Raw genomic sequence first — 24,793 nt, 5'->3', positions numbered from 1 at the left:
TTGGGGGCAGAAAGATGATGACGTTATTCGATTCAGACAGGAGGGCAGAGAAGCGCCTGTGCAATTTGGTGCCCAGAGAGCTCCAGATACCATGGGGCTGATGGGACCAGACACTGGACCCTTAGAGACTGAGGGATCGGTGGGACATGGGAAAAGGGGCAGCAAGTTCACCCTTCTGAACCTCTGCTGCGAACGAAGAGGGCACAGGGGTGGGAGCTGCAGGAGGAGGCAAGTCAGGGAGCGTATTTTCTTTTGTGAGGGTGAGAGTGCTGTGGATGTGGCAGGGAGGAGTCCGTGGAGAAGCAGCGGCTTAAGATAGAGAAAAAGCAAGCGGAGACTGAGGGGAGTGAGCTCCCTGAGGTGGTGGGAGGGGCTGGAACCAGAAGGTATGTGGACCCACCAGCCTCAGATGATGGAATGAGCTCTGCGTGTGTATGAGAGAGAGGGAGAGAGGGATGGAGGTGGGAGAAAGGGACCTTGGAAGTTGGGGGGTTTAATTTGTTCACTGCTGTTGCTGCTCTTAAATCCTCAAACAGCATCGACATCATACAAACCCCCAATGAATATTCACAAACCAATACCCAGACCCATCAATGATGGTAAATGCATAGCATGGAGTTCACAAGTTAGAAAGCTGTTGACAACCCACAGTTGAAATGATAGGCTTTTGCTCTTAATGTCTAGCAGTGATGTAGCTAAGAATGACAAAAAGGGACCAGCTGGACAGAGGAGTTTTCTCTGTAGAACAGGAGAGAGTACAGCACAGGGCAGAATGTCTCCATATTGGAGGTCCCTGTTGTCAGGAGATGGCAAGTCCCTCTCAAGAGGGACTAATGGCACACATCTCTGCTTCCCTCTTTAAGACTCCCCTTCCATTTGCTAAGGTGGCTTCCAACGGGGCTGCCAAGCTTAGGGGCTGCAGGTTGCGGTCATCCCCGCAGGGGGGCGCTCTGTCCATGGTGCTGACTTGGGCAGTCCGAGAGCAAGGCACAGGTCAGGTCTGGGAGGGCTGCGTCTCTCACCGCCCCTCTCACCCAGTGCTGGGTGCAGTTGTCCTTTGCAGATGGATACCAGGGCTGCAGACGCGGCCAAGCATGGAGCCTGAGATGGGTCAAGGCCAGCAATCTTGACTCAGGTCCTCTGGCCCTGCCTGCACAGGGAGCAACGATGGGCTCTCTGATTAGCAATCTTGATGTTCCTGTTCATTTGTGAGAGGGAGACTGCGTGGTGTAGGGGGCAGGGCCCCAGGATGGGAGTCAGATCTGACTGGACAGATACAGTAACTTACTAGCCATGCTGGGGAGAGAATTTACCTAAACATCTTGGTTCCCCATCTCCTTATCTTGATTAGGAAAAACAACAGCTGCTTCAAGCACTGTTGTGAACTAATTCACCCATAGTAATGGACAGTTGCCTTCTCTCTGACCTTTTTCCTTTTTAGGTAATTACTAAGACCCCGATGTCGCTGTGGCCATCCCTGATCATTTGATTGATGACAGTCCCTTTGAGGCTAAATAACGGGTCAGTGATGGCAGGTTCTCAGCCCTCCTTCCTATCATTCTGAGGCTGTCTTGGCAGCTGAATGCCACTTCACACCCTCCAAGGAAGTGAAAGACAGTGAAAGTTGCTCAGTCGTGTCCAACTCTTGCGACCCCAGGGACTCTACAGTCCATGGAATTCTCCAGGCCAGAATACTGGAGTGGGTAGCCTTTCCCTTCTCCAGGGGATCTTCTCAAGCCAGGTCTCCTGCACTGTAGGCGGATTCTTTACCAGCTGAGCCACCAGACAAGCCCAAGAATATCGGAGTGGATATCCCTTCTCCAGCGGATCTTCCCGACCCAGGAATCGAACTGGGGTCTCCTGCATTGCAGGCAGATTGTTTACCAACTGAGCTATCAGAGGGAAAAGTTTATTTCCTGGCTTAGAGGATGAAATAGAATTCTGTGGGTTCCAATTCACATTATTTATTAATATATTTGGGTCTTATTTTTCCTAATCAGTTGAAAGGAGGCGCTAATTCTGCCTTCACTAGATGTTTTGAATATGCACTGCAGTGAAAGAATATATAAATGCCAAGGAACAAGCTATACTGGGTGGCAGTGCAAACACAGATCCTTGGTGACAAAGGGTTAAGATTTCTACTTGACGAGTTCCTAAATCTTGGCTTAAGGCAGTCAATCTCTCCCGTGGTCTCTTTTATCAGGTGGTTTTCTTCTGCCTTTATTCTCTGATATGACTGTACACATGTTATACAGATGTAACATGGATGTTTAAAGGAAAGGAGAGTGGCAGGGAGGGGCTGGAGGGTCAGGATTCATGGGGAATGCACAGGTGATGGACACTTGGCTTCTTGCTCAGAAAGGTCAGTATGGACACAAACAGAAAGAGCCCAGTTGGACAGGATGTCTTTCAGAGACTCTGATATACTCCAAGGTCTGGGTCTTTTATGACGATAATTTGTCATACCACTCCTTTGGAAGAATATAGCCTGTGGCCATGCAGAAAGGCATGAAGTTATAAAGTGGGAATTCTTCCCAGGCCGAAAATCAAGGTAAAAGCACAGAATTCATCCCCGAGGGAGAATCTGCCTCCTCTCTGGGAGAAGATAAAATATCAGAGTTTTGATCTGTGCTGTTCAGCCAGCTGCAAAGTGGGGACTCAGGGAAGTAGGGGTTCTGGGAGACAGGATCCTCTGTGGCCAGTGCTAAGGACACACCCACCCTGGGAGGCTGATGTAATAATTCAAGTGACAGAAGATGAGGGCCTGAGTTCAGGTAATAAACAGGAGAAGGCAAGGCTGAGAAAGATTTTGTAAGTAGCAGCAGAGAATTAATGCCTGTAACAATTTGAAGGAAAGGAAAGGAGGACAGACTTTAAGATTTAAGCCTACTGACGTTGCTGGCTTTCAAGATAGAGAAAAGGGGCCTTGAGTCTAAGAATGTAGGCAGTCTCCTGAAAGCGGCAAAAGTCAAGGGAAAGGGCCTACTCTGGAGGTCTGGTGGTTAAGAATCTGCCTTCCAGTGCAGGAGATGCAGGTTCAATCCCTGATTAGGGAATTAAGATCCCACGAACTCAGGGCAACTAAGCCTGTGTCACAACTAGAGAAGCTCTTGGGCCACAACAAAGACCTAACAGAGCTAAAATAAAATTTTTTAAAAAGTCAAGGGAATAGACTCTTTGAGAACCTTAAGCAGGCAACACAGGCCTGCCAAGACCTTTATTTTAGCCCAATGTAGTTAAATAAATTAACTAAGGTTAATTTTGAATTTAAAGACTCTGATGCTGGGAAAGTTTGGGGCGGGAGGAGAAGGGGACGACCGAGAATGAGATGGCTGGATGGCATCACCGACTCTGTGGACATGAGTTTGAGTGAACTCCGGGAGTTGGTGATGGACAGGGAGGCCTGGTGTGCTGTGATTCATGGGGTCGCGGAGAGTCAGACATGACTGAGCGACTGAACTGAACTGAAGATTTTTTTTAAAAAAAGGGCTTCCCTGGTGGCTCAGGCGGTAAAGAATCTGCCTATGATGCAGGAGATCCAGGTTTGATTCCTCGGTTTGGAAGATCTCCTGGAGAAGGGAATGGTTAACCACTCCAGTATTCTTGCCTGGGAAATCCCATGGACAGAAGATTCCATGGGGTCACAAAGAGTTAGACATGACTGATAGACTAACACTTTCACTTTCAAGACAAAAAAAAAAAAAAGATTTAAGACTAAACTCTTGAATCTGGAAGGGGCAAAGAAAGGATCTTCCCCTACAGAATCCAGAAGGAATATGATCCTGCTGCCCACAGCTTGATTTTAGCCTTATAAGATCCTTTTTGGATTTCTGATCTCTAGAAGACATCAGCCTGGAGAGATCTGGACGTGTTGGCTCACAGATCCTCGACTGCAAACACTGCAACCAGGCAATCTCACGCTGTCCCAAGCTTTTCTTCAAAGCTTGGTTCCCCAAACCCACAAATAACTCAGCTCATAACAAACACTTGAAAAAATAGCTAATATGCAACCAGCCCAGTGTTTCTCTTCTTGACTAATGTTGACAAAAAACACCAAGAAGAAGGGGGTCCAGGTACATGTCAAGTGTATGGATGTGTTCCCCTCTGATTATGAGTTCATGACCTGCTTAAATGCAAGCAAGTATCCCTTGCTGCCACCCCTCCTGGTGCTACTGTTCCTTTTTGCTTCATAGAGTGACTTTTCCATTTATCTGAGAAAATGTAGCCCCCATTAAAGAGAATATGACACAGAAAGCATGCTCATCAGGGATGGAAATGGTGAAGATCAGTTCTGATATGTTCCCAGCTGTTAAACAAGTCAAAAAGGCATTAAAAGCGAGCTTACACTTACTCCGTTAGCTGAGATACAGTCACATGTTCCCGCTGGTGAGAGGCACCTTTACTTCTGATTTTGCCTCTCGTGGTATCAAGGTGGCTTTGACTAAAACTGCATTCCTAGTTGTGTTCTTTAGGAAGAACTCAATTGTAATGCAGTGGTGTCCTGCTCTTGAATTTCTATTCACATATTTTAAAGGCAGTGAGTCTATACCTTGGGTGGAAGGGTTGGTGTGCATTTTAAGACCAAAGCATTTGAACCCAAACACCTCTGTAGCTATGCAGCAGAAATAGCCTGGTGCTCAACAGACAGGGTACTCAGAGAGCTGCTGGGTCTGGGGGCTCAGATTCTGGATCTGTTTCACATGATTTGCATTAGTACTTTGCCCTTGAACCCCTGATGTGATCCCTCCTCTGGCGTCACACAACCTTTTGCAAGTCCGAGGGGTAAGTCTGGTTGACTTCATTAGATTGTTGCAAACATTAAATCTGAGAAGTTTATAGTTCTCTGCAGTCACAAAATAAAACTTCTTACACTAGATTAATGGACAGAAAATTCCTACTGTTTCTGAAATATTATTATATAGCTTCCCATACTGGGAAATGCATTTACCTGTGGTTTGTTGCTGGGTTGCAACTATTCCTACCTGGGATAAAGCACACAAGTTTCAAGAAGCCAAGCGGCACTAGTGACAGAAACAAAGAATATACAGACTTTTGTTATGTGGCTTCAAATGCCACCAAAGGAATCCGCAGGTTTGTGTTATTCTCAGAGATTCAGTTTCCTTTGAGATATATGCCCTCTTTCCCTCTCCCCCACCGAAAAAGCAAAACCAAAAAGGTTTTACCTTCATTCCACACAAGCATCCTAGTGCCAGAGCAAAAACATGTATGTCCAAGCCTTACACACTCACGCCCTGTGCTTACATGGAACTCTATACCATGACCTCTACTCCTGGCAACGAACCAAGATAAACTTGAGTTCCCTTTTCTTTGTTTGCTCTACCCTCCTGGGCTTTTCTGACAAAGGGGAAAAAAAGCAAAAGGGTGGATACCCAATGTTCATACCTGACACAAAAGTATAAAACCACTGGTCCCGACTTTTTGGGGAAGTCGTGTTCCAAGACTCTTCGATCTAGCTGAAGCCAGTTCAAGTGTCCCCTGTGGAAAAGAGAGACCAGTGGATTAGAACTTTGGGTTTTGCCAAAGTTTCTTCGGATGAAGGTCTATGTCTGCAAATATGGTACATGCTGGAGCACAGATAAACGTGGACCTCTGCTTTACTCTTAAGTTCTAGAAATTTGCAGACACCAAAGGAAGTATCGGAGAAACATTGTGTCAAGAGGAGATACCGTGTAACAATCAAAGTCAGGGATTTGAGACCCGCAGTCCATTTCCTCGATGGCACTGAAATGAAAAGGCAATCATTCTCTCTTTTTTTTTTGTCCTGAATTCCCTGACCACCACAGGGAAGAAAGACGAACACACACTTGGAGGGAAGGCCTCCAAACACACTTTAGAAACATGTTAGCAATCTTCGCCATATCATGCTGGAAGCAGATGGGGTACAAAGTGAATCAGAGACAATTTCTTTAAAAATGAAGCATACACCTAGCACAGGACCCAGCTCCACTCCTAGGAATTTACCCAGGAGAAATGAAAGCAGACGTCCATACAATGACTTTTACACACAGATGCTCATGTTATTTGTAATAGCTCGAAACTTGAAACAAGCCCAATGTTGATCACAGGGGAATGGGCCAATTACGCTATAGAAAGGAATACTACCCAGTGACAAAGACAATGAGCTATTAATACACACAGCAACAAAGATGAATCTCAAAATAATTATCCTGAGTGGGAGAAGCCAGACAAACAGAGTACAGATTGTATGATACCATTTATAGAAAACTCTAGAAAGTACAAATTAATCTGTGGCGACAGAAAGCAGATTGGTGTTTGCCAGGGGTGTGGGATGGGGGGACAATGTGTGGGTGTGTGGTGGGGGACGAGCAAACCCTTGGGTGTGATGGAGATGTTCATTATCTTGAAAGTGGTGATGGTTTCTTGAGTGCAGACATATCAACACTTAGGAAATTGTAAACTTTAATTGTGTAGTTTACTGCATGTCAGTTTTACCTCATTAAAGCTATTTTAAACAGTGAGCCATGGAAATACTTGATGATATGCAAATGGGGTCACTTCTGCATTTATTTCTTCCTTCCCTTCCTCCATCCATAAATATTAATTGATCATCTTCTCCAGATAAGGGTCTGGAGATGTAGCAGTAAGCAAAATTGACACAGTACCTTTACCCCTGATGCTTATATTCTTATCAGGAGACAGGAACTCAGCAATTATTTTCACGATTAATTCTGCAATTACTTAGGACCTGTAAGGACCCAATCTAGTCTGGGGGTCCAAGAAATGCTGCTTGGTGTTTGACTGAGATTTGAAGAATGATGGGAGGGAAGCAAAGAGGAAGAGGAAATAATATTCCAAGCAGCAAGGCCAGCATGTGCAAAGGCCCTGAGGTGGGGAGGAAAACCTGGCACCGTGGCATCATGTGAACAGAAAGGGATGTGGCTGGAAAGTGGGGACCAGGGTCTTGGTGACAAGTTGAGGAGCTTGGTCTTTGAAGAGCAAGACAGAATCAGAGAACAAGGGTGAGCAACGGGATCCACCTCGTGCCTTTCCCCTCCTCTCCTTCCCCAGTCTTAGCCCATCATTCAGAAGGGCTCAGAGTCCCATCATCTCTGTGACTCAGTAAGCCCGTGCTGAGCAGACACTATTGCATAACATTTCTTCAGGCCTGATGCTGTGTAACACTGGTGTTTATAACGAATACACCCATGTGAAAGGCTGTGCTTAATGAACAAAAACTGTTGCATCATTGTATTAAAAGGTTTACTCCTCCAAGCCTCTAAAGAATGAAAGCTGGAGGCTTTCCATCTCCATTTTGAGATGTCTTTCAAACCGCACCTTCTGCACACAAAAATAAACAAACCCCTCTTTCACCTAAGCCCAAGCCCATGGCTCCAGAGATGAGGATGAGGGCTGCCTCAAAAGAGTGTCTGTTGGAGGAACTCTGGCCTCTTTCTCCTCCAGGAATTTTCATCTAGACAAAACATTTCTTTTTATTAACTTTATCTTTCATGTTTAAAGCAGTTTCTCAATTCTGAGTATAAGGGTTAAAAAAAAAAAAGAATGGAAAGAAGTTCTCTGTGCAAAACAATTGTACCAACATCTTCCAGAAAGGCAGGATAAATTTTTGTCAGAAAGAACATGGGGTCTGGAAACAGAAGGCCTCAATGCCACCACTGTCTCTGGTCATACCTGAAATGTTGACAATGCCCCGTGGGGATCATGTTGTTTTAAACCTCTGTGCCTTAACTCATGCTGTTCCCTCTGCCTAGAATGCGTTTTTTCCTCTTCACTGCCCAGTGAAGTCTGGCCCATCCTTCAAGACCCAGCTCTCCTGTGTCTCCTCTGGGAAGACTTCCCTAGTACCCCTTCCTCACACCACACACCAGCCTGGGCTGTGGGTACTCCTCTGGACTCTCACAGCACCCATCCTGGGCACAGCTCTGCTGCTGCCCTTCCCGAAGTCCATGGAACTTACTCTGTGTACACACTTTTCCTCAACAGACTTTCTACATAGGAAAAACACAGAGAGATCTACTCCCTCAGGTTAACAGGATGTGCATTTTGATTAACTGGAAGGTAAGACAAACAGACCTCATTATCAAGGTGTAATAACCCACAGTCTCCCCCCACCCCCACTTTGGCCTCTGAAAATGTCCAAAATCTTCCAGGATCCTCTCTTTGTGCTCAGCCTCCTGCAAACATGTCATACACACGCTCACCCCAGGACTTCGATCATTTGGTTTCTTCTCCTTGGAACATTCTCTCCATCCTCTTTATCTGAATGCTAGCCACTGTTCAAGGCTGAGTTCAAATCTTACTTTTAGTGAAGCCTTCTGATTGCCTAAGTCTGGGTTTTCTTTCCAACGTCTCCAGAAGTTCTGGTTTGTGTCATCTGCAAGGCATTTAGCATAGCCTAGTGCAATTAGTTATTTAAAAAATAGGACCTGTTTCTACAGCTCAGTTATAAGATTTCAACATTAAAACAGAATCATCCCTAGAACATAGATAGCATCAGTTCAGTTCGGTTCAGTTCAGTCGCTCAGTCATGTCCGACTCTTTGCGACCCCATGAATCACAGCGTGCCAGGCCTCCCTGTCCATCACCAACTCCTGGAGTTCACTCAAACTCATGTCTATCGAGTCGGTGATGCCATCCAGCCATCTCATTCTCTGTCGTCCCTGTCTCCTCCTACCCCCAATCCCTCCCAGCATCAGACTCTTTTCCAGTGAGTCAACTCGTCGCTTGAGGTGGCCAAAGTATTGGAGTTTCAGCTTTAGCATCAGTCCTTCCAATGAACACCCAGGACTGATCTCCTTTAGAATGGACTGGTTGGATCTCCTTGCAGTCCACATAGCATAGTACTTGGCAAATATTACGGACACCAAAGTACTTGCTCACTGGCTAGATGACTGCCTCTTAAAGAAGCCGAGGTATGCCCTGATCTTAACTTACAAAAGTGAGTGAGTGACAGAACTGAGAGGTCAATGCCACTGAAGGGAAAGTTTACTGTTCCTCATGGTTTCCTGGAAATGAGAGGCAGCCACTCCATGCAGGGTCATGAGAAGAAGCTCCAGTGTTGTTCATGAGGCAGAAATGAATATGGGGAGGATACAGGAAGAGACTTCACTGGGGTTTTCATGGAAAACGAATGGGGGACAGCTTAGGACTGGCTAGCCTGAACAGTTCTGGTGGACCTTGAGTCTTAAGAGCTATCCCTGGTCCTCTGGTAACTGACTCTGGGGTGATTAAGGATGGGAGGGGGAGTATTGGCTTGGTGTTTGGGAGTTACTTAAAAGGAGGTGGTTCAGAGTGTGGCCTTAGGGTCACAGAACTTTGATTGTTAGTTTGGGATGGAATGGAAACAACTTTAGCTGTTAGTTTGGCCCTGTAATTAATGATCCCAAACAAATACAGAATCTGTAAAAACTCAGAACAGAAATTCACCCAATGACCGTGCAGATTTAAATTTTAATCTTTTGCCTTGCAATAACTCTTGATAAAGAGTTTGGTGAGACTAACCTTTTCCAGAATCTTGCAAGAGAGAGACTAGAATGGTGCACAGCAGTTTTCCTATGATCCCAAATGCAAAGAATAAGGAGGAATTGAGATGGAATGTTCTACCTGTGCCCTGAGGATCCATCAATGGGTCAGGCTTGAGAAATTCTCATTCCACCCAAGGGCACACCATTTCTAACCACTCAGAGCACTGGGGATTTGCCCTGGGGGCCATAATTCACTTGGTGGAGAACCTGAAAGTGGGAACCCTCTGAAGAAACACAGACATGGTTGTTACCAGGTCACCACTCCACGGGGTCTGCTCATTGCCCATCTTCGTCATCCGTATTAACGGAGAACAAACAGGTGGATGGAGCCCACTTCCCTAGGTGATTTCATTGCCCACACTAAACTGTTTAAAAGAACATTACAGGGACAAATTCCTTGCTTCCCAGCCATGTATTAGTTCAGCATTGATCAAAATGGTCAAAAAGCAGAAAGTACAAGGAGGCCAGAATTCCCCCGTAACTGAATAGCTGGCCTTGGAGGGAAAATGAACTTCCTCCCCCTACTTTCTCTACTCAGATTCCTCAACCCCAGTTCTGCAAGGAATGACAGCACACGCATGTACGCGCGTGCGCGCGCACACACACACACACACACACACACACACGCAGGATTCTGAAATCCTCGAGGAGGGCTCTTCCTGCACCTGGAGTCCCATGACCCTTTCACTTTATGTGTCTGTAAAATCTCTCCACTACAAAGGTGCTACAAAAGGAAAAGACTGAGGCACCAGTGATCCACCCTGGGTCCCTGAGGATAACTGCCCAATATCTGGGCAAAAGCTAAGAGATGGATTAAAAAGCAAACTGGAAACCCCATTTCTGAGGCCACCACTTTCCATGAATTAAAATATTTTCTGCTGATTGCAAGGTCACATTTCCTACACCCAACAGTATCAAGGATTCCTCACCGTCTGTGATTTTATTTTTCCTCATGTAACACCGCTTGTTCCCAACATCAGGTCTCTTCCTCAAACCTTCTTTTTCTTTTCTTTAAGCTTAGGTAGGATGGGAAGCAAAGAGTAGAAGCATTTTCTCTATACAATTTAACTAAGAGATGCATGATAGCTTGTGTTTCATTATCTCATTGATTTTTCATTTGAGAATTCACATCAGTACATTGGCCTATAACAAAGCAAAAAAAAAAAAAAAAAAGTCCCAGCAGATGCTCATGGTATTTTTGTTATTGCTTGACTGATAACTATCTTTAAAGCTGAGCAAGATAACACCTATTTGGTTTACGGTGGCAATAGGTCAAACTGTTGGGTCAGTAATAAATATGCAATTGATTCCAGGCAACAGAAATTGGATGCATTTATTTAACAGATTGCTTTTAGCTTCTCCATACAATACAAATAGATTTCTGGTCCACAGAATGGCACCTTCAATAGAGAAGGTCTTAAAAGGAGCTTTGTTTGTAGAGAATCACTGGGGTGGGGGTGTGTGATAAGTCTATCTGAACCCAACATGTCTTGAGCCCCAGGGGAGAATGAGACTCGGTGCCTTTTAGAGGTTTTTATTGTAGACAGCTGATTCTTAGGGAAAGCACTTCCAAAAAATGTCAAAGCAAGAAGATGAAGTTCTTTCAGGTGTCACTAGATGGAGAGGCTAGGTTTGAAGTTCTTCAAAAGGAAGATTCTGCTCTTTGGTGTCTTAGGGTCAGAAGTACATGTGCTCAGCGAGGACAGCAAGGAATACTGGTTTAGCTAGACTCCCTCAAAGAGTGGCTTTCAAGTGTGTGTGTGTGTGTGTGTGTGTGTGTCTACAAGAGAGAGACACACACAGATGAAGTTTAAGAGAAGGAATATATAGGGAGTCTGGATGACTAGATCATGGGCTATTTTGTCCATCTGAATTTATGTCTTTAACTTTTTTATTACACACAGAGGGACTGTTTGCTCTACAATGTCCTCTGAAGGCTACTCAAAATTTTCTTTTCTAGTATCTCCTACCTATATCTTAAATATTTACTGCCTAAACTAAAAATACAAGCTCTCCAAGGGGTCACAGGCCAGTTACTTCTATATCTCCAGGCTCAATAGTGGATGCTAAATAAACATTTGCTGAGAAGCGAATATATTGGCTTTAGATAAGCCCCATAGATCAATATTGCTGTTGGTTCTGTGACTGCCCTCCACGTCTGGACGCTGCTCCTGCCATAACTAAACAATCTCCGTATACAATGATAATTCACCTAGGCTGGGGCCCAGGCTCCCCAGTACCACTGGGCTTTGGGAGGAAAAGGTCAGGAGAAAGGCTGGATTCTTAAGACCCCTTCTGGTTGCCTCATTCTTTTTTCTCTTAGCTGCACACAGGAAGAGTTCTGCTAAAGCCCTTTTCTGGTTCCTGAACAGAAGGTCCTGTTGTATGCCACGGCGTCTGAAGGTCTCAGCGGGCTGCCTCTGAGGGGGTAATGAACGCTGAATGCTGCGTTCCCAGAAGCAGCTATTACAGCCCGGGCACCGAGGTTGTAGCCATTGATTTTCTCCTCGGTCGCATGGTACAGAGCATTTAATGAATGGAAATCCCAAACCTATTTCTAAATAAATTACATTCCCAGGGCTGCAACTTGTGGTGGTTTCTTCTGCAATTGGAAAACTGCTTTTCTGCTTTTTTAAATTGCACATCAGCTTGTGACTGGGGATGCTCATCGACTAGACACTTTCCACATGTCTCAGTCCATGCTGGTCCTGGTTCCAGTCAAGGGACACGGGACTCAAAGGTGCTGCTGAACCGAGGGTTCTCCCCATTGTCCTGGCATTGGGTCTACGGATGCAATTCCAGTGTGATATGGGCATTTAATTATTCAGATAAATCACTCCCTTATCAGTACCTATCCACGGCTCAATTAATTAAGACACAGCATGTTGTTTTTAAAAAAATCCTTAATCAGTTCTTCAACTTAGATTCTGGCTTCAGAGTGCCTGTGAACCTTCTAAAATTTAAGCACTAATTATTCTGTGTGTAAACAATTGTGGGGGTAAGGGAATGTAACTCCTTAAATTTCACAGGGGTCTGTGATTAAATAAGAGGTTAAGAGCTATCATTTTCCTAATTGGTACGTGAGAATACATTGAAACTGTACATGGCTTTGAAAATGTGCACCAATGGCTTAACTGAGTTTTGTATGTTTTTCCTTCAACTTTCTAAATACTTCTTAAAGTGTTCTTACACAGATACTCATTTACAGCATTTGACAAACAATCCTTAAAATTTATGATAGGAAATTAAAATTTAAATATGTTACAATTAATCATGACTTCACCTTGACGGGTATTTGACCACTTCTGCCAAATAGCCTAAAAGCTGTTCAGTTATTGCTGTTGATGGTGGGATCCTCTGTCAACTTTTTTATTTTAAAAATGGAAAACTTGGGTGTTATAGGTGTTTGCCTATGCCAATATTCCGTAATAACCTAAATGGGAAAAGAATTTGAAAAAGAATAGATATATCTATATATATAACTGAATTACTTTGCTGTACACCTATACATTGTAAATCAGCTATAGTCCAATATGAAATAAATCAACTAAAGTCCAATATGAAATAAAACTTTTTTTAAATTAAAAACTTGGATGCTATCCACGTTTGCCTATGTACAAACGCATTGAACTGTACACTTTAAGTATGTGCTGTGCTTGCTTAGTCATGTTCCACTCTTTGTGATGCTTTGTACCATAGCCCGCCAGACTCCTCTGTCCGTGGGATTTTTCTGGCAAGAATACTGGAGTGGATTGCCATTTTCCTCTCCAGGGGCTCTTCCTGACCCAGGGGTCAAACCTGAGTCTCCTGTGGTTCCTGCACTGCAGGCAGATTCTTTACCTGCTAAGCCATGGGGGAAGCCTTAAATATGTGCAGTTTTGTATGTCAATTTCATCTCAATAAGGTTTGTGTTTTTTTTAAAAAGAAACCCAAACAGAGGAAAAATTATGACTGAGAATAGATCAGATAACTAAAAATAGGGTTTTATGGATTTAATTATACCATCAGAACCATGACCTCTGAAAAAAATCAGCCTGGGTGTTGAAACAGCAGTGGGAATATTTCAAAAATAACATACAAAAAGAACTTTCCTTAAATGATGAATGTTAGTGTTTGATAAATTAAAATCTCGGTTACTCTATCTATACTCTAGGCAACATGAAATCTGAAGTTCTGAGTGGGTTCTAAACAGTTAGGTTTCCAGAATCTGGAATGGGGAAGAGTTCATAACTTTGTAGGCTTGTGGCATGAGTCCTGATGGGCCCCAAATATTCAAAGTTAGAATGAACTCAGCTTGATCGTGGATCTGGAGGGAGGGGGCAGAGACAACTTACACCAGCATCCCTCTGCTCTACAACAGCAGTTTTCAAACTGGCTACACACAAGAATCAACTGGAGAGCTTTCAAAAATCCTCATGCTCGGGCCACACCCTGACCAGTTGAATCAGAATTTCTGGGGGTAGGGCCCAGACACTGGCATTTTATAAATTGTCCAAGGTGAATCCAATGTGGAGTCAAGGTTGAGGACCATGTCAGGAGCAAAACATTAATTATTTTAAGATCCAATTTATACTAGGACTTTCCTGGTGGCACAGTGTCGTCTGCCAGGCGATATGGGTTTGATTCCTTATCCAGGAAGATTCCAAATGCCACGGAGCAATTACGCCCAAACACCGCAACTACTGAGCCCGTGTGCTGCAACTACTGAAGCCCATGTGCCTGGAGCCTGTGCTCCAAAACATGAGAAGCCACCTCAATGAGAAGCCTGAGCACAGAAACAAAAAGTGTAGCCTCCGCTTGCTGCAACTAAAGACTGCATGTGGCAATGAAAACCCAGCACAAACAAAAATATATAAATAAAATTATATTAAAAAAACCCGTACACTAGGCTCTTACTTGGCTTCAGAACATTTTAAAGACTGCTAAAATGTCGTAGTTTGCATGGATCACCACACTTCAGATATTCACTGATAACCATCTATGGACACCTCAGAGATAAACTGAGTGATTGCTTCCAGACCACCAAAACAAAGTGAATGCCACAAAAAGGAGAGTCACGAGGATTTTTTGGTTCCCAGTGCATACAGAAGTTATGTTTACACTACACAGTGGTCTATTAACTCAGCAGTAGCATTGTCCAAGAGAAGGTGCATACTTTAATTAAATATACTTTATGGCTAAAAAACGCTAACCATCATCTGAGCCTTCTGTGAGTTGTAATCTTTTTTACAAGAGTAACATCAAAGATCACTGATCACAGAAAACCATAAAAAATACAGTAAAAATGAAAAAGTTTGAAGTATTGTGAGAATTACCAGACCATATGACACAGAGACACAAGATGAGCAAATGCTGCTGGAAAAATGGCACTGACCGACTTGCTCAATGAAGGGCTACCACACAAACCTTCAATCTGTAAAAAACACAGTATCTGTGAAGTGCAATAAAAGAAACCATAAAAAACCAAAGTCTGCCTGTATATCTTTTTATTTGTGCAGAGTTATTAAAAATAAAAGGGGCTAAATGCACTTGAATCCGGAAATAGAAAAAGACATTCAGTGGGTAAAGTAGTGAAATTTGAATAAAGTCTGTAGGTCAGTTACTAACAGCATCAATACCAAGCTTAATGTCTTACTTTGATACTTATCACATGGTATTTATGATATTCACATTAGCGGAAGCTGGGTGAGGGGTATATGAGAACTCTGTACTACCTGTGCAGCTTTTCTGTATAACTAATTATTTCTACATAGAAGTTTAAAAAATTGAATTAAAAATAAACAGAAGATAGACCTAGTACTAATCCTGCATTGATTAACTAACAGTAGGAAATATCCCTGGACACAGAGTCTGGAACTGTGGCCTTGGACACTATTAATGAATGCAACTTAGGGGTGAAGGGAACTTAGAGAATCTTCCAGTTTCATCTACATTCTGTTTCATATTTATTTTCTCCATGCCCATCCAGATCCTACAAAATGTCATCAACAGCAGTTCACACTGAAAGACTCACTGACCGTTTACGAGTCACATATTGTGCTATTAGGAATTATAACACTGCTGGCAATTCCTATCACTAGTCCAGTATTTTACAGCTTATAGCACTTTTTTCTTCTATTTTTTGGCTGCACCATGCAGCATGAGGGACCTTAAGTTCCCTAACAAGGGACGGAACTGGTGCCCCCTGAACTGGGAGAGTGGAGTCTTAACCACTAAACTGGCTGGGAAGTCCCTACAGCACTTTCTAAGTCTTGTTTTGATGTGAATTAGGAAAAAGGCAAATGCATGGGGTATGCCATGGATTGCAATAAAGGATGATTATTATAAAATACACAGAGTAGTACCTGCAGAGATCACACACACACAAACATACAACACAATCAGTTCAGTTCAGTCGCTCAGTCGTGTCCGACTCTCCGCGACCCCATGAATCACAGCACGCCAGGCCTCCCTGTCCATCACCAACTCCCGGAGTTCACTCAAACTCATGTCCACAGAGTCGGTGATGTTATCCTAATACACAAGCACAATTTGAAAATCCAGTTATTAAATGATCTGGCATTACTGTCTAGCAGTGCCCCGTGTGAGAGCAGAGGTGGGATACAGGACAAGGATAGTGGTTACCGACATATTATCACCACCCTAGACGCTTCCCTGGTGGCTCAGACGGTAAAGAATCTACCAGCAATGCGGGAGACCTGGGTTCAATCCCTAGGTCAGGAAGATCCCTTGGAATAGGGCATGGCAACCCACTCCAGTATTCTTGCCTGGAGAATTCCATGGACAGAGGAGCCTGGTGGGCTGCAGTCCACAGAGTCACAGAGAGTCGTACATGACTGAGCAACTCAGCACAGCACACAGACCAAGCCCCACCCCACCATTCTGTGGTCACAGCTTTCATTCATTCCTTTCCCACCAAGAAAAGGAGAAAAGGTCAGATGACCAAAGAGGCCATGAGCAAACGCCTTGGTCCCAGGTGTGGCCAGCCCTTGACTGACAATGCCCTGAGTCACGGCCACCCCTGCCTTCCCTTTGTTCTGTCTCCTCATCCTGGTCTCTTGGAGGATGGTTCCTGATTTCCTAGGGGTCCCTGATACTCACTGTTCCCTGGTGAGTCAGGCCCATCTGCCATCTCTTTTCCAGGAACTGTCTGCCAGCTGCAAAGTCTTGTCCACCGATCTCGGCTGGCTGTCCGCCACTTCTACAATCGCCAGAGGAGCCCTCCCACCCACACCCAGGTGAAGAGGTTGGTGGTGGCCACTCTTCCTCTGGACGGTGCCAGACGATGGTTCATATCCTCCTATCACCCCTACCCTCCCCAACAGGGCTCTCCAGCTGCCAGTTCACAGTCCAGGGAGAGGGACCCTTCCCTCCAGCCTGCGTGCATGTGCACACACACAGACACACACACACTTCCCCCACCAGCCCAGGGAGCCTGGGGCAGGCAGGCTCCATTTGATGGGACAGGTGGGTGGTGCTGTGTGGGTTTCCTGCTTTCATCTCTCCTGGGAGCAGAGTGACTTTCTCCCTGACGTTCATTTCTTCCTGGCGGGTGCCATTAGGGCTGTGATCTGAAACCTTGGGCAGGTGTATTTTTTCCTCCTGGGCCCAGGACAATAAGCTCGTTCTCTGACTTGTTTATCTGAAAGGGAAGTCGAATTGGGATCCATCTTGGGTTCACCGGCTCTCTGAGAAGAGGAAACATACTTGGGAAATGTGAACAATGGGATATGATGAATTGAAACTGTGGTTTCCTTCTAATTAGTGAAAAATGTCTGGGTACCAGCTGAGAGGGTTACAGTGGTTTTCAGGAGAAAGGGTAGAAAACAACTACATTCGTGAAAGTGGTTATTCTCCATGTATATTTGTATATTTGTCTTAAAGCAATTTTTAAAATTACTTCGCTGGCTCTTTCCCATCACAGCCCTCCAGGTCACAGCCCTGTTTACGAGGTCGCATCCGCAGGCACAGCGATCCTTCTAGACCAGGAACAAGCAGGATCGGTTCTCTGAGGCTCCAGGGCCAGGGGCAGCCTGTTCCTCCTGACTTTCTGGAGCCAGGTGTGACTCTGCCCCCAATACTGCTCACACTGCCACCTGAAAGGTTGCTAATTTAGAGGGTTGATAATCTGCCCAGTTTGCCCCAGACAGTCCCAATTTACACCCTCTTTTACCACAGGGTCCTGATATGGATGATAAATGCTGCAGCCGCCCCATCCATCTGCAGCTCCCGGAGGGTCCTCGCACATATACACCTGATCATCTCTCGCACTGACCAATGTGGATGCCTCCAGCCCTTGCTCCCGAGCCCAACCTACTTCAATGGGACCTGCCTCCCTGAGTCGTCTTGTCCAGATGCTAAGCTAACCCTAATCTATTAATGTTTTAGGACATCATCTCCGTAACTCTAAGGATCTGGAGGAGCATGTGTGCAAGTGTGTGTGTGTATGCACAAAGGAGCAAGAACTGTAAAACATTTGCTTAGAACAGTGTATCGAGGAATTTTTGCAGGTGCACACTGTACTCTTACTAACAATATATTAAGAAGGAAACTGAAATTTTAGTAAAGATACTCCTTCCTTGTGTTGCAAAACACCACTTTAGAGAGCCAAATGGAAAGCTCACTGAGCACAAACGTACTTTTCACCAGATGAGCAGTCTGGATTTTCCGTTTTTATAGTCCACTTCATCGTTGACAGTGAAACTGCACAGATACTCTTCACTTTGAATTTATCATCGCATTGACTTCCTGTGATTGTTATTCCAACACTGGACAGAAATGCTGCATTTCTAGACGCTTTCGTTTAACAGAAAACAAACCCAGACTTTTTTAAAAAAAGAAACATTTCAGTTCTGAACACGCACTGGCTTGATTATAAGAACTGGTTTACCTAATAATTTCATAATATGAGCATCACCCTAATTATATCCTTTGGCTGTTCCAGGCATGATCACAAGGCTTTTGAAATTCAAATGATGAACTTGGACTGACCCTGAACCACAAGACCGAAGTGGCCGGCAGCAGCCTTCACTGCGGACAGTTCAGACAGTGCGATTTCGGGTTCCATATTTTCCCTTCGGGTTCTCTGAACACGTGGGTACTTACGTCTCATCCGTGAAGGCAATTCCAAAGTATTCCTTCTCCTTCAGGTTGAAGTGAGAGGCCACGAGGTCAAGCAGCTCCTTGGCCAAAAGCTTGGGCTGGAGAGAGAACAAAATGGAAGAGTAAGTGATGAGAGATTCCGTTTCCTGAAACATGCAATCTCAATCTCAAATTTCTTGAGGGGAATGTCTCAAAGTTCAAGAACATCCATACACATGGTTTTTATAAAACCCAAGGAGTTGACAATGAGGACAGGGCCATCAGTGGACTGAGACCTTCTGCCTTGTTTACTGGTAGTTTGTACTATCAACAAATGGTACTGGCTCACTGACAAGGCTGTCAGACCTCACAGCTCTCCTCCCCGACACAGGAGAACATTTTATACTGAGTTGACAGGGAGATATCCTATTAAAAAAAAAAATATATATATATACACACACACACACACACACACACACACACACAAAAGTGAAAGTGAAGTCACTCAGTCGTGTCCGACTGTTTGCGACTCCATGGACTGTAGCCTACCAGGCTCCTCCATCCATGGGATTCTCCAGGCAAGAGTACTGGAGTGGGTTGCCATTTCCTTCTCCAGGAGATCGTCCCAACCCAGGGACTGAACCCGGGTCTCCCGCATTGTAGGAAGATGCTTTACTGTCTGAGCCATCAGGGATGTCCCTTATATAAATACATAGTCATACATATGTAATGGGCTACCCTGGTGGCTCAGATGGTAAAGAATCTGCCTGCCTTGCAGGAGGCATGGGTTCGATCCCTGGGTCGGGAAGATCCTTTGGAGAAGGAAATGGCTGCCCACTCCAGTATTCTTCCTGAGAAATCTCATGGACTGAGGAGCCTGGCAGGTTGGGGTGCAAAGAGCCAGACAATACTAAGCAACTAACACTAACATATGTAATATATATATGCTGTGACATATATCAAATATATATTGCATAACACAAATGTTATATAATACTATATTAATACTATAATTAATATATTATAGAATATGAAGATAGATATATTGGTTTAGCCAATAAGTTCATTTTTATTTTCCCATAAGATATAATGGAAAAACTTGAACTTTGTAGCCAACCTAATATATATATATATATTTCTGTCTGTTCTGTTCAGTCGCTCAGTCGTGTCCAACTCTTTGCGACCCCGTGGACTGTAGCCTACCAGGCTTCTCCATCCATGGGATTCTCCAGGCAAGAATACTGGAGTGGGTTACCATTACCTTCTTCAGGGGATCTTCCTGACCCAGGGATCGAACCCGGGTCTCCCGCATTGGAGGCAGATGCATTAACCTCTGAGCCACCAGGGATACCATGCACTTATATAGTATTTGCTATGGAAACAGTGTCAGACTTTATTTTTTTGGGCTCCAAAATCATTGCAGATGCTGATTGCAGCCATGAAATTAAAAGACGCTTGCTCCTTGGAAGGAAAGTTATGACCAACCTTGATAGTATATTAAAAAGCAGAGACATTACTTTGCCAACCAAGGTCCATCTAGTCAAGGCTATGGTTTTTCCCGTGGTCATGTATGGATGTGAGTGTTGGACTGTGAAGAAAGCTGATCGCCGAAGAATTGATGCTTTTGAACTTTGGTGCTGGAGAAGACTCTTGAGAGTCCCTTGGACTGCAAGGAGATCCAACCAGTCCATTCTAAAGGAGATCAATCCTGGGTGTTCATTGGAAGGACTGATGCTAAAGCTGAAACTCCAATACTTTGGCCACCTCATGTGAAGAGTTGACTCACTGGAAAAGCCTCTGATGCTGGGAGGGATTGGGGGTGGGAGGAGACGGGGACGACAGAGAATGAGATGGCTGGATGGCATCACTGACTCGATGGACACGAGTTTGAGTGAACTCCGGGAGTTGGTGATGGACAGGGAGGCCTGGCGTGCTGTGGTTCACGGGGTCGCAAAGAGTCGGACACGACTGAGTGACTGAACTGAACTGAACTGAACTGATGTGCTATTTGCTATGTGCGAGGGCCTGTTCCAAGCACTTTACAAACACCAGCTTCTTTAACCCTCATCACAATTCTATAAGGTGGTTCTATTATTAATTCCATTGTATGGGGAGGAAACAGGTGCCCAAAGATTAAACATCTCTCTTTATGTACTGGGGTTGAGATTTGAACCCTGGTTCCAGAATCTACCCATGACTACTCTATACGTGTGTGTGTGTGTTAGTCTCTCAGTTGCGTCTGACTTTGTGACCCCATGTACTATAGCCCACCAGCCTTCTCTGTCCATGGAATTCTTCAGGCAAGAATACTGGAGTAAGTTGCCATTTCCTTCTCCAGGGGGATCTTCCCAACCCGGGGATCAAACCAGCGTCTCCTGCATTGGCAAGCAGATTCTTTACCATCTGAGCCACTTGGGAAGCCCCAATCATTCTATATGCTCTATAATTTAAAATTCAAACAATAAGAGTATCTTCCTGCCAGAAATGTTAACACTAAGGCCAAAGGAACTTGAGAATAGTTATTTAAGAATAAACCAAAAATCTGCCTTTCCAAGAATATTTTTATCATCAACTCTTTCCTGAACATCTCTGCCAATCTAAAGGAGTGTGTCAGAGCCTTAGGTATGAAATCATTGTAGCTGTTTGCATTGTCAATACATCCATCACTCTGGCCTATTACTGTTGAGATGACTACAGACTACTAGGTTCATGTTTTATTCTTGGGCTCCAAAATCACTGTGAACAGTGACTGCAGTCATGAAATTAAAAGGCGCTTGCTCTTTGGAAAAAAATGTTATGACAAATATAGACAGCATATTAAAAAGCAGAGACTTCTCTTTGCTGACAAAAGTTCATATAGTCAAAGCTATGGTTTTCCCAGTGGTCATGTATAGATGTGAGAGTTGGACCATAAAGAAGGCTGAACACCAAAGAATTGATGCTTTTGAACTGTGGTGCTGGAGAAGACTCTTGAGAGTCCCTTGAACAGCAAGGAGATCAAACCAGTCAATCCTAAAGGAAATCAACCCTGAATATTCATTGGAAGGACTGATGCTAAAGCTCTAAGACTTTGGCCACCTGATGTGAAGAGCTGACTCACTGGACAAGACTCTGACGCTGGGAAAGACTGAGGACAGGAGAAGAGTGTGGCAGAGGATGAGATGGTTAGATAGCATCCCCAACTCAATGAACTGAGTCTGAGCAAATTCCAGGAGGTAGTAAAGGATCGGGAAGCCTGGTGTGCTGCAGTCACAGGGTCACAAAGAGTCAGACACGACTTGGCAACTGAACACCACTGCCACCACCAGGTTCAGATGTAGGAGGGGAAGGAAAGGCTGATAATAGAGATGTGGAGCCAAAAGGTATCAACTATTTCTAAATTGTCTCCAAGATCAGGTTTTTGTAGATGCATTGCCTTTATTCTACAAAACTGCCCTGTTCCAAGCATACTCGCTGGATGTCTCTAAGTACAAAGCAAAAAAGGATTCAAGACGAGAAAACGTGTGTGTGTGTGTGTGTGTATTTCCACTTATGCACATTAGTATACCATTCCTGAGTATATTTCCTGGTGGTTACTTTGTTCCATTTTTCTATTAAGAGGTGGATAAGATGTGTAAATCAAGAGTTACATAGCAGGACTTCCCTGTTGGTCCAGTGGTTGAGAGTCCACCTGCCAGGGCGAGGGACACGGGTTTGATTCCTGATCTGGGAGGATCTCATGTGCCACGGAGCAACTGGACCTGTGCACTGAAACTACTGAACCAGTGTACTGCAAATACCGAAGCCTGAAAGCCTAGAGCCTGTGCGCCACAATAAGAGAAGCCACTGCAGTGAGAAGCCCACGCACAGCCACTGAGTGGCCCCCACTCGCCGCAACTAAAGAAGCCCTGTGTGCAGCAACAGACAGCCAACACAGCCAGAAATAAAATAAATAAAAATTAATTTTAACAAAGAGTTACATAACAGCTTTAGAACTAGCATATGATCTTGCAATTCCACTTCTGGGTATCTATCCAAAATAAACAAAAACACTAACTTGAAAAGACATATGTACCCCCTTGTTCACTGCAGCATTATTTACTATAGTCTAGACATGGAAGCAAGCTAAGTGTCCATCTATAGATGAATGGGTAAAGAAAGTGTGGTATATACACACAATGCAGTATTATTCAGCCATAAAGAAGAGGGAAATTTTACCATTCACAACAACATGGGTGGACCTTGAGGGTATTATGCTAAGTGAAATAAATCAAACAGAGAAAGACAAATACTATATGGTCTCATTTATATGTGGAATCTAAAAAAGAAAATTAAAAAACACTTCATAGATACACAGAACAGACTGATGGTTGCCAGAGATGGGGGGATGAGTAGGGGTGGGTGAAATGGGTTAAGATGGTTAAAAAAAAAATAGAGTTACAAGACAGTTTAGTTTCTTATTTCACTTTTTTGGTGCTACTAAGGACTGTACTGTGTCCCTCCTCCCAAATTCATATGAGGAAGCCCTAAACCTCACTGTGATGGTATTAGGCAGTGGAGCCTTTGGGAGCTGATCAGGGTTAGATGAGGTCATGAGGGCAGGTTCTCATGATGGGATTAGTGTCCTTAGAAGAGATCCCAGCAAGCTGGCTTGCCTTCTCTCCACCAGATGAGGCCACAGTGAGAAGGCTGCAGTCTCCAAGTCAAGAAAAGAGCCCTCATAGAGCCCAACCAGGCTGGCACCCAGACCTCAGACTTCCACCCCACACAACTGTGACAAAATCAGTGTCTCGTATCTAAGCCTCCAGGTCTATTTATTTGTTAGGCAGCCCAGGCAGACTAAGACAGGGGCACTTCCTTTGACCCAACAAACATGGAGTGCCTAAAACGTGTAGGGCACTAGCGAACCCTGCAGGAGATACAAAAAGGCACAGCACACAGTACTTGCCAATAGGCCCTGAGACTTTCATTAGGGCACAGAGTAACAGCTAGTGTTCATTTCAAAAAGCCAAAGCAGATGGTTCCGTCTCTGCTGCCTCATTCTGGGCTCCCAGCATAGCAGCCTCGGGGTCTCATCACCATCAATTTACCAATGAAAACTGCCAAAAATGACGAGAGTGGTTTTGAAGCGGGGGCAGAGCTTCCTCCCCCCAGAAGACATAAATCAACAGGAGAATCCATTTTGATAAATCAATGTCATCCCATATGCTATACTTCCATTCACACTAAGGAAGGCAGGGGAGTAAATGTGGCACATCTCAGAGCATCATTAATGAGTGACAAGTAGAATCCAAGGGGAGGAGGGCTCTTGAAGCTTCAGGCTGTATTTGCTGAGGGATGCTGTGGGGCTGTGGCGTGAGCATCACCTCCTTCCCCACGAGGTACCTGGCTGCCCAGATAAAAAGTATTTAATGCAGAGGCTGTGACCCAATGGAGGGAGGCAAGGCTGATTTTTACATTGCAAAGTACTGTAATCCATCCTTCCAAATGCTTGCATCCCTTTCAGAGCAGTCACAGCATTTCTATAATTTGCTATTTCTTTAAACATTTTCATCATCTTTGGGGTCTGCCTTTGAAGCTTGTGTCACATGTGTAAAAGCATCCTCACTGGTCTTGGAACAGATTTTATTTTTTTTTAAATGGCAAGTCACATGAGGTCAACTCTGGTGAATGGTGATAGAGGATGCACAGGGGGTGCACATTGGATTAAACTGGTTCTCTAAAATGAGGTGTGACTATTAATTCATTATTTGTGGGTTCTTAGAGGTAATGGGGAGATTCCCAGCCTAAACTTGGAAATGATGGAAATAAGATTTCCTTCTCTTTGAGAGTTAAACTTGAAAGCCATCATCTCAAGGGAAATGACCAGGGGTATACAAATTTAGCCAAGAAAAGAAGAGAGTTAAACTTGAAAGCCATCATCTCAATGGAATTGACCAGAGGTACACAAATTTACCCAGGAAGAGACTAGAAGTCATCTATCACATGACTAAATACTGTAATCGTTCCATAGAATGGGCTGGGTGAATGACCAGCCTGTGTGCAGGAGAGGTGGAGGGGAGTCTGGGAAAAGGAAATGAGCTGGGAAAAGTACTGTAGTCTTAGCCCATCAGTTCAGTTCAGTTCAGTTCAGTCGCTTAGTTGTGTCCGACTCTTTGCGACCCCATGAACCACAGCACGCCAGGCCTCCCTGTCCATCACCAACTCCC

General features: G+C 44.4%; 1 protein-coding gene across 7 annotated transcripts in view; it reads right to left on the bottom strand.

Annotated features, from left to right (window-relative positions):
* The window catches only part of FRMD4A (FERM domain containing 4A), a 520,746-nt gene that overhangs the window by 149,349 nt on the left and 346,604 nt on the right, over positions 1–24,793 (bottom strand). For all 7 annotated transcript variants that reach the window (XM_055428694.2, XM_088844071.1, XM_055428684.2 and 4 more), the window contains exons 3-4: positions 18,630–18,724; positions 5,404–5,496 (exon numbers count right to left, since the gene is read on the bottom strand). In XM_055428694.2, the coding sequence (XP_055284669.1) occupies positions 5,404–5,496; positions 18,630–18,724 (188 nt within the window). The remainder of the gene's footprint in view (positions 1–5,403; positions 5,497–18,629; positions 18,725–24,793) is intronic.

This window comes from Moschus berezovskii, chromosome 15 (genome assembly GCF_049115385.1).
Source record: "Moschus berezovskii isolate FMDL1 chromosome 15, NW_MosBer_1.0, whole genome shotgun sequence".
In the NCBI taxonomy this organism is placed as follows: domain Eukaryota; kingdom Metazoa; phylum Chordata; class Mammalia; order Artiodactyla; family Moschidae; genus Moschus; species Moschus berezovskii.
This window is presented reverse-complemented; position numbering and strand designations above follow the sequence as displayed.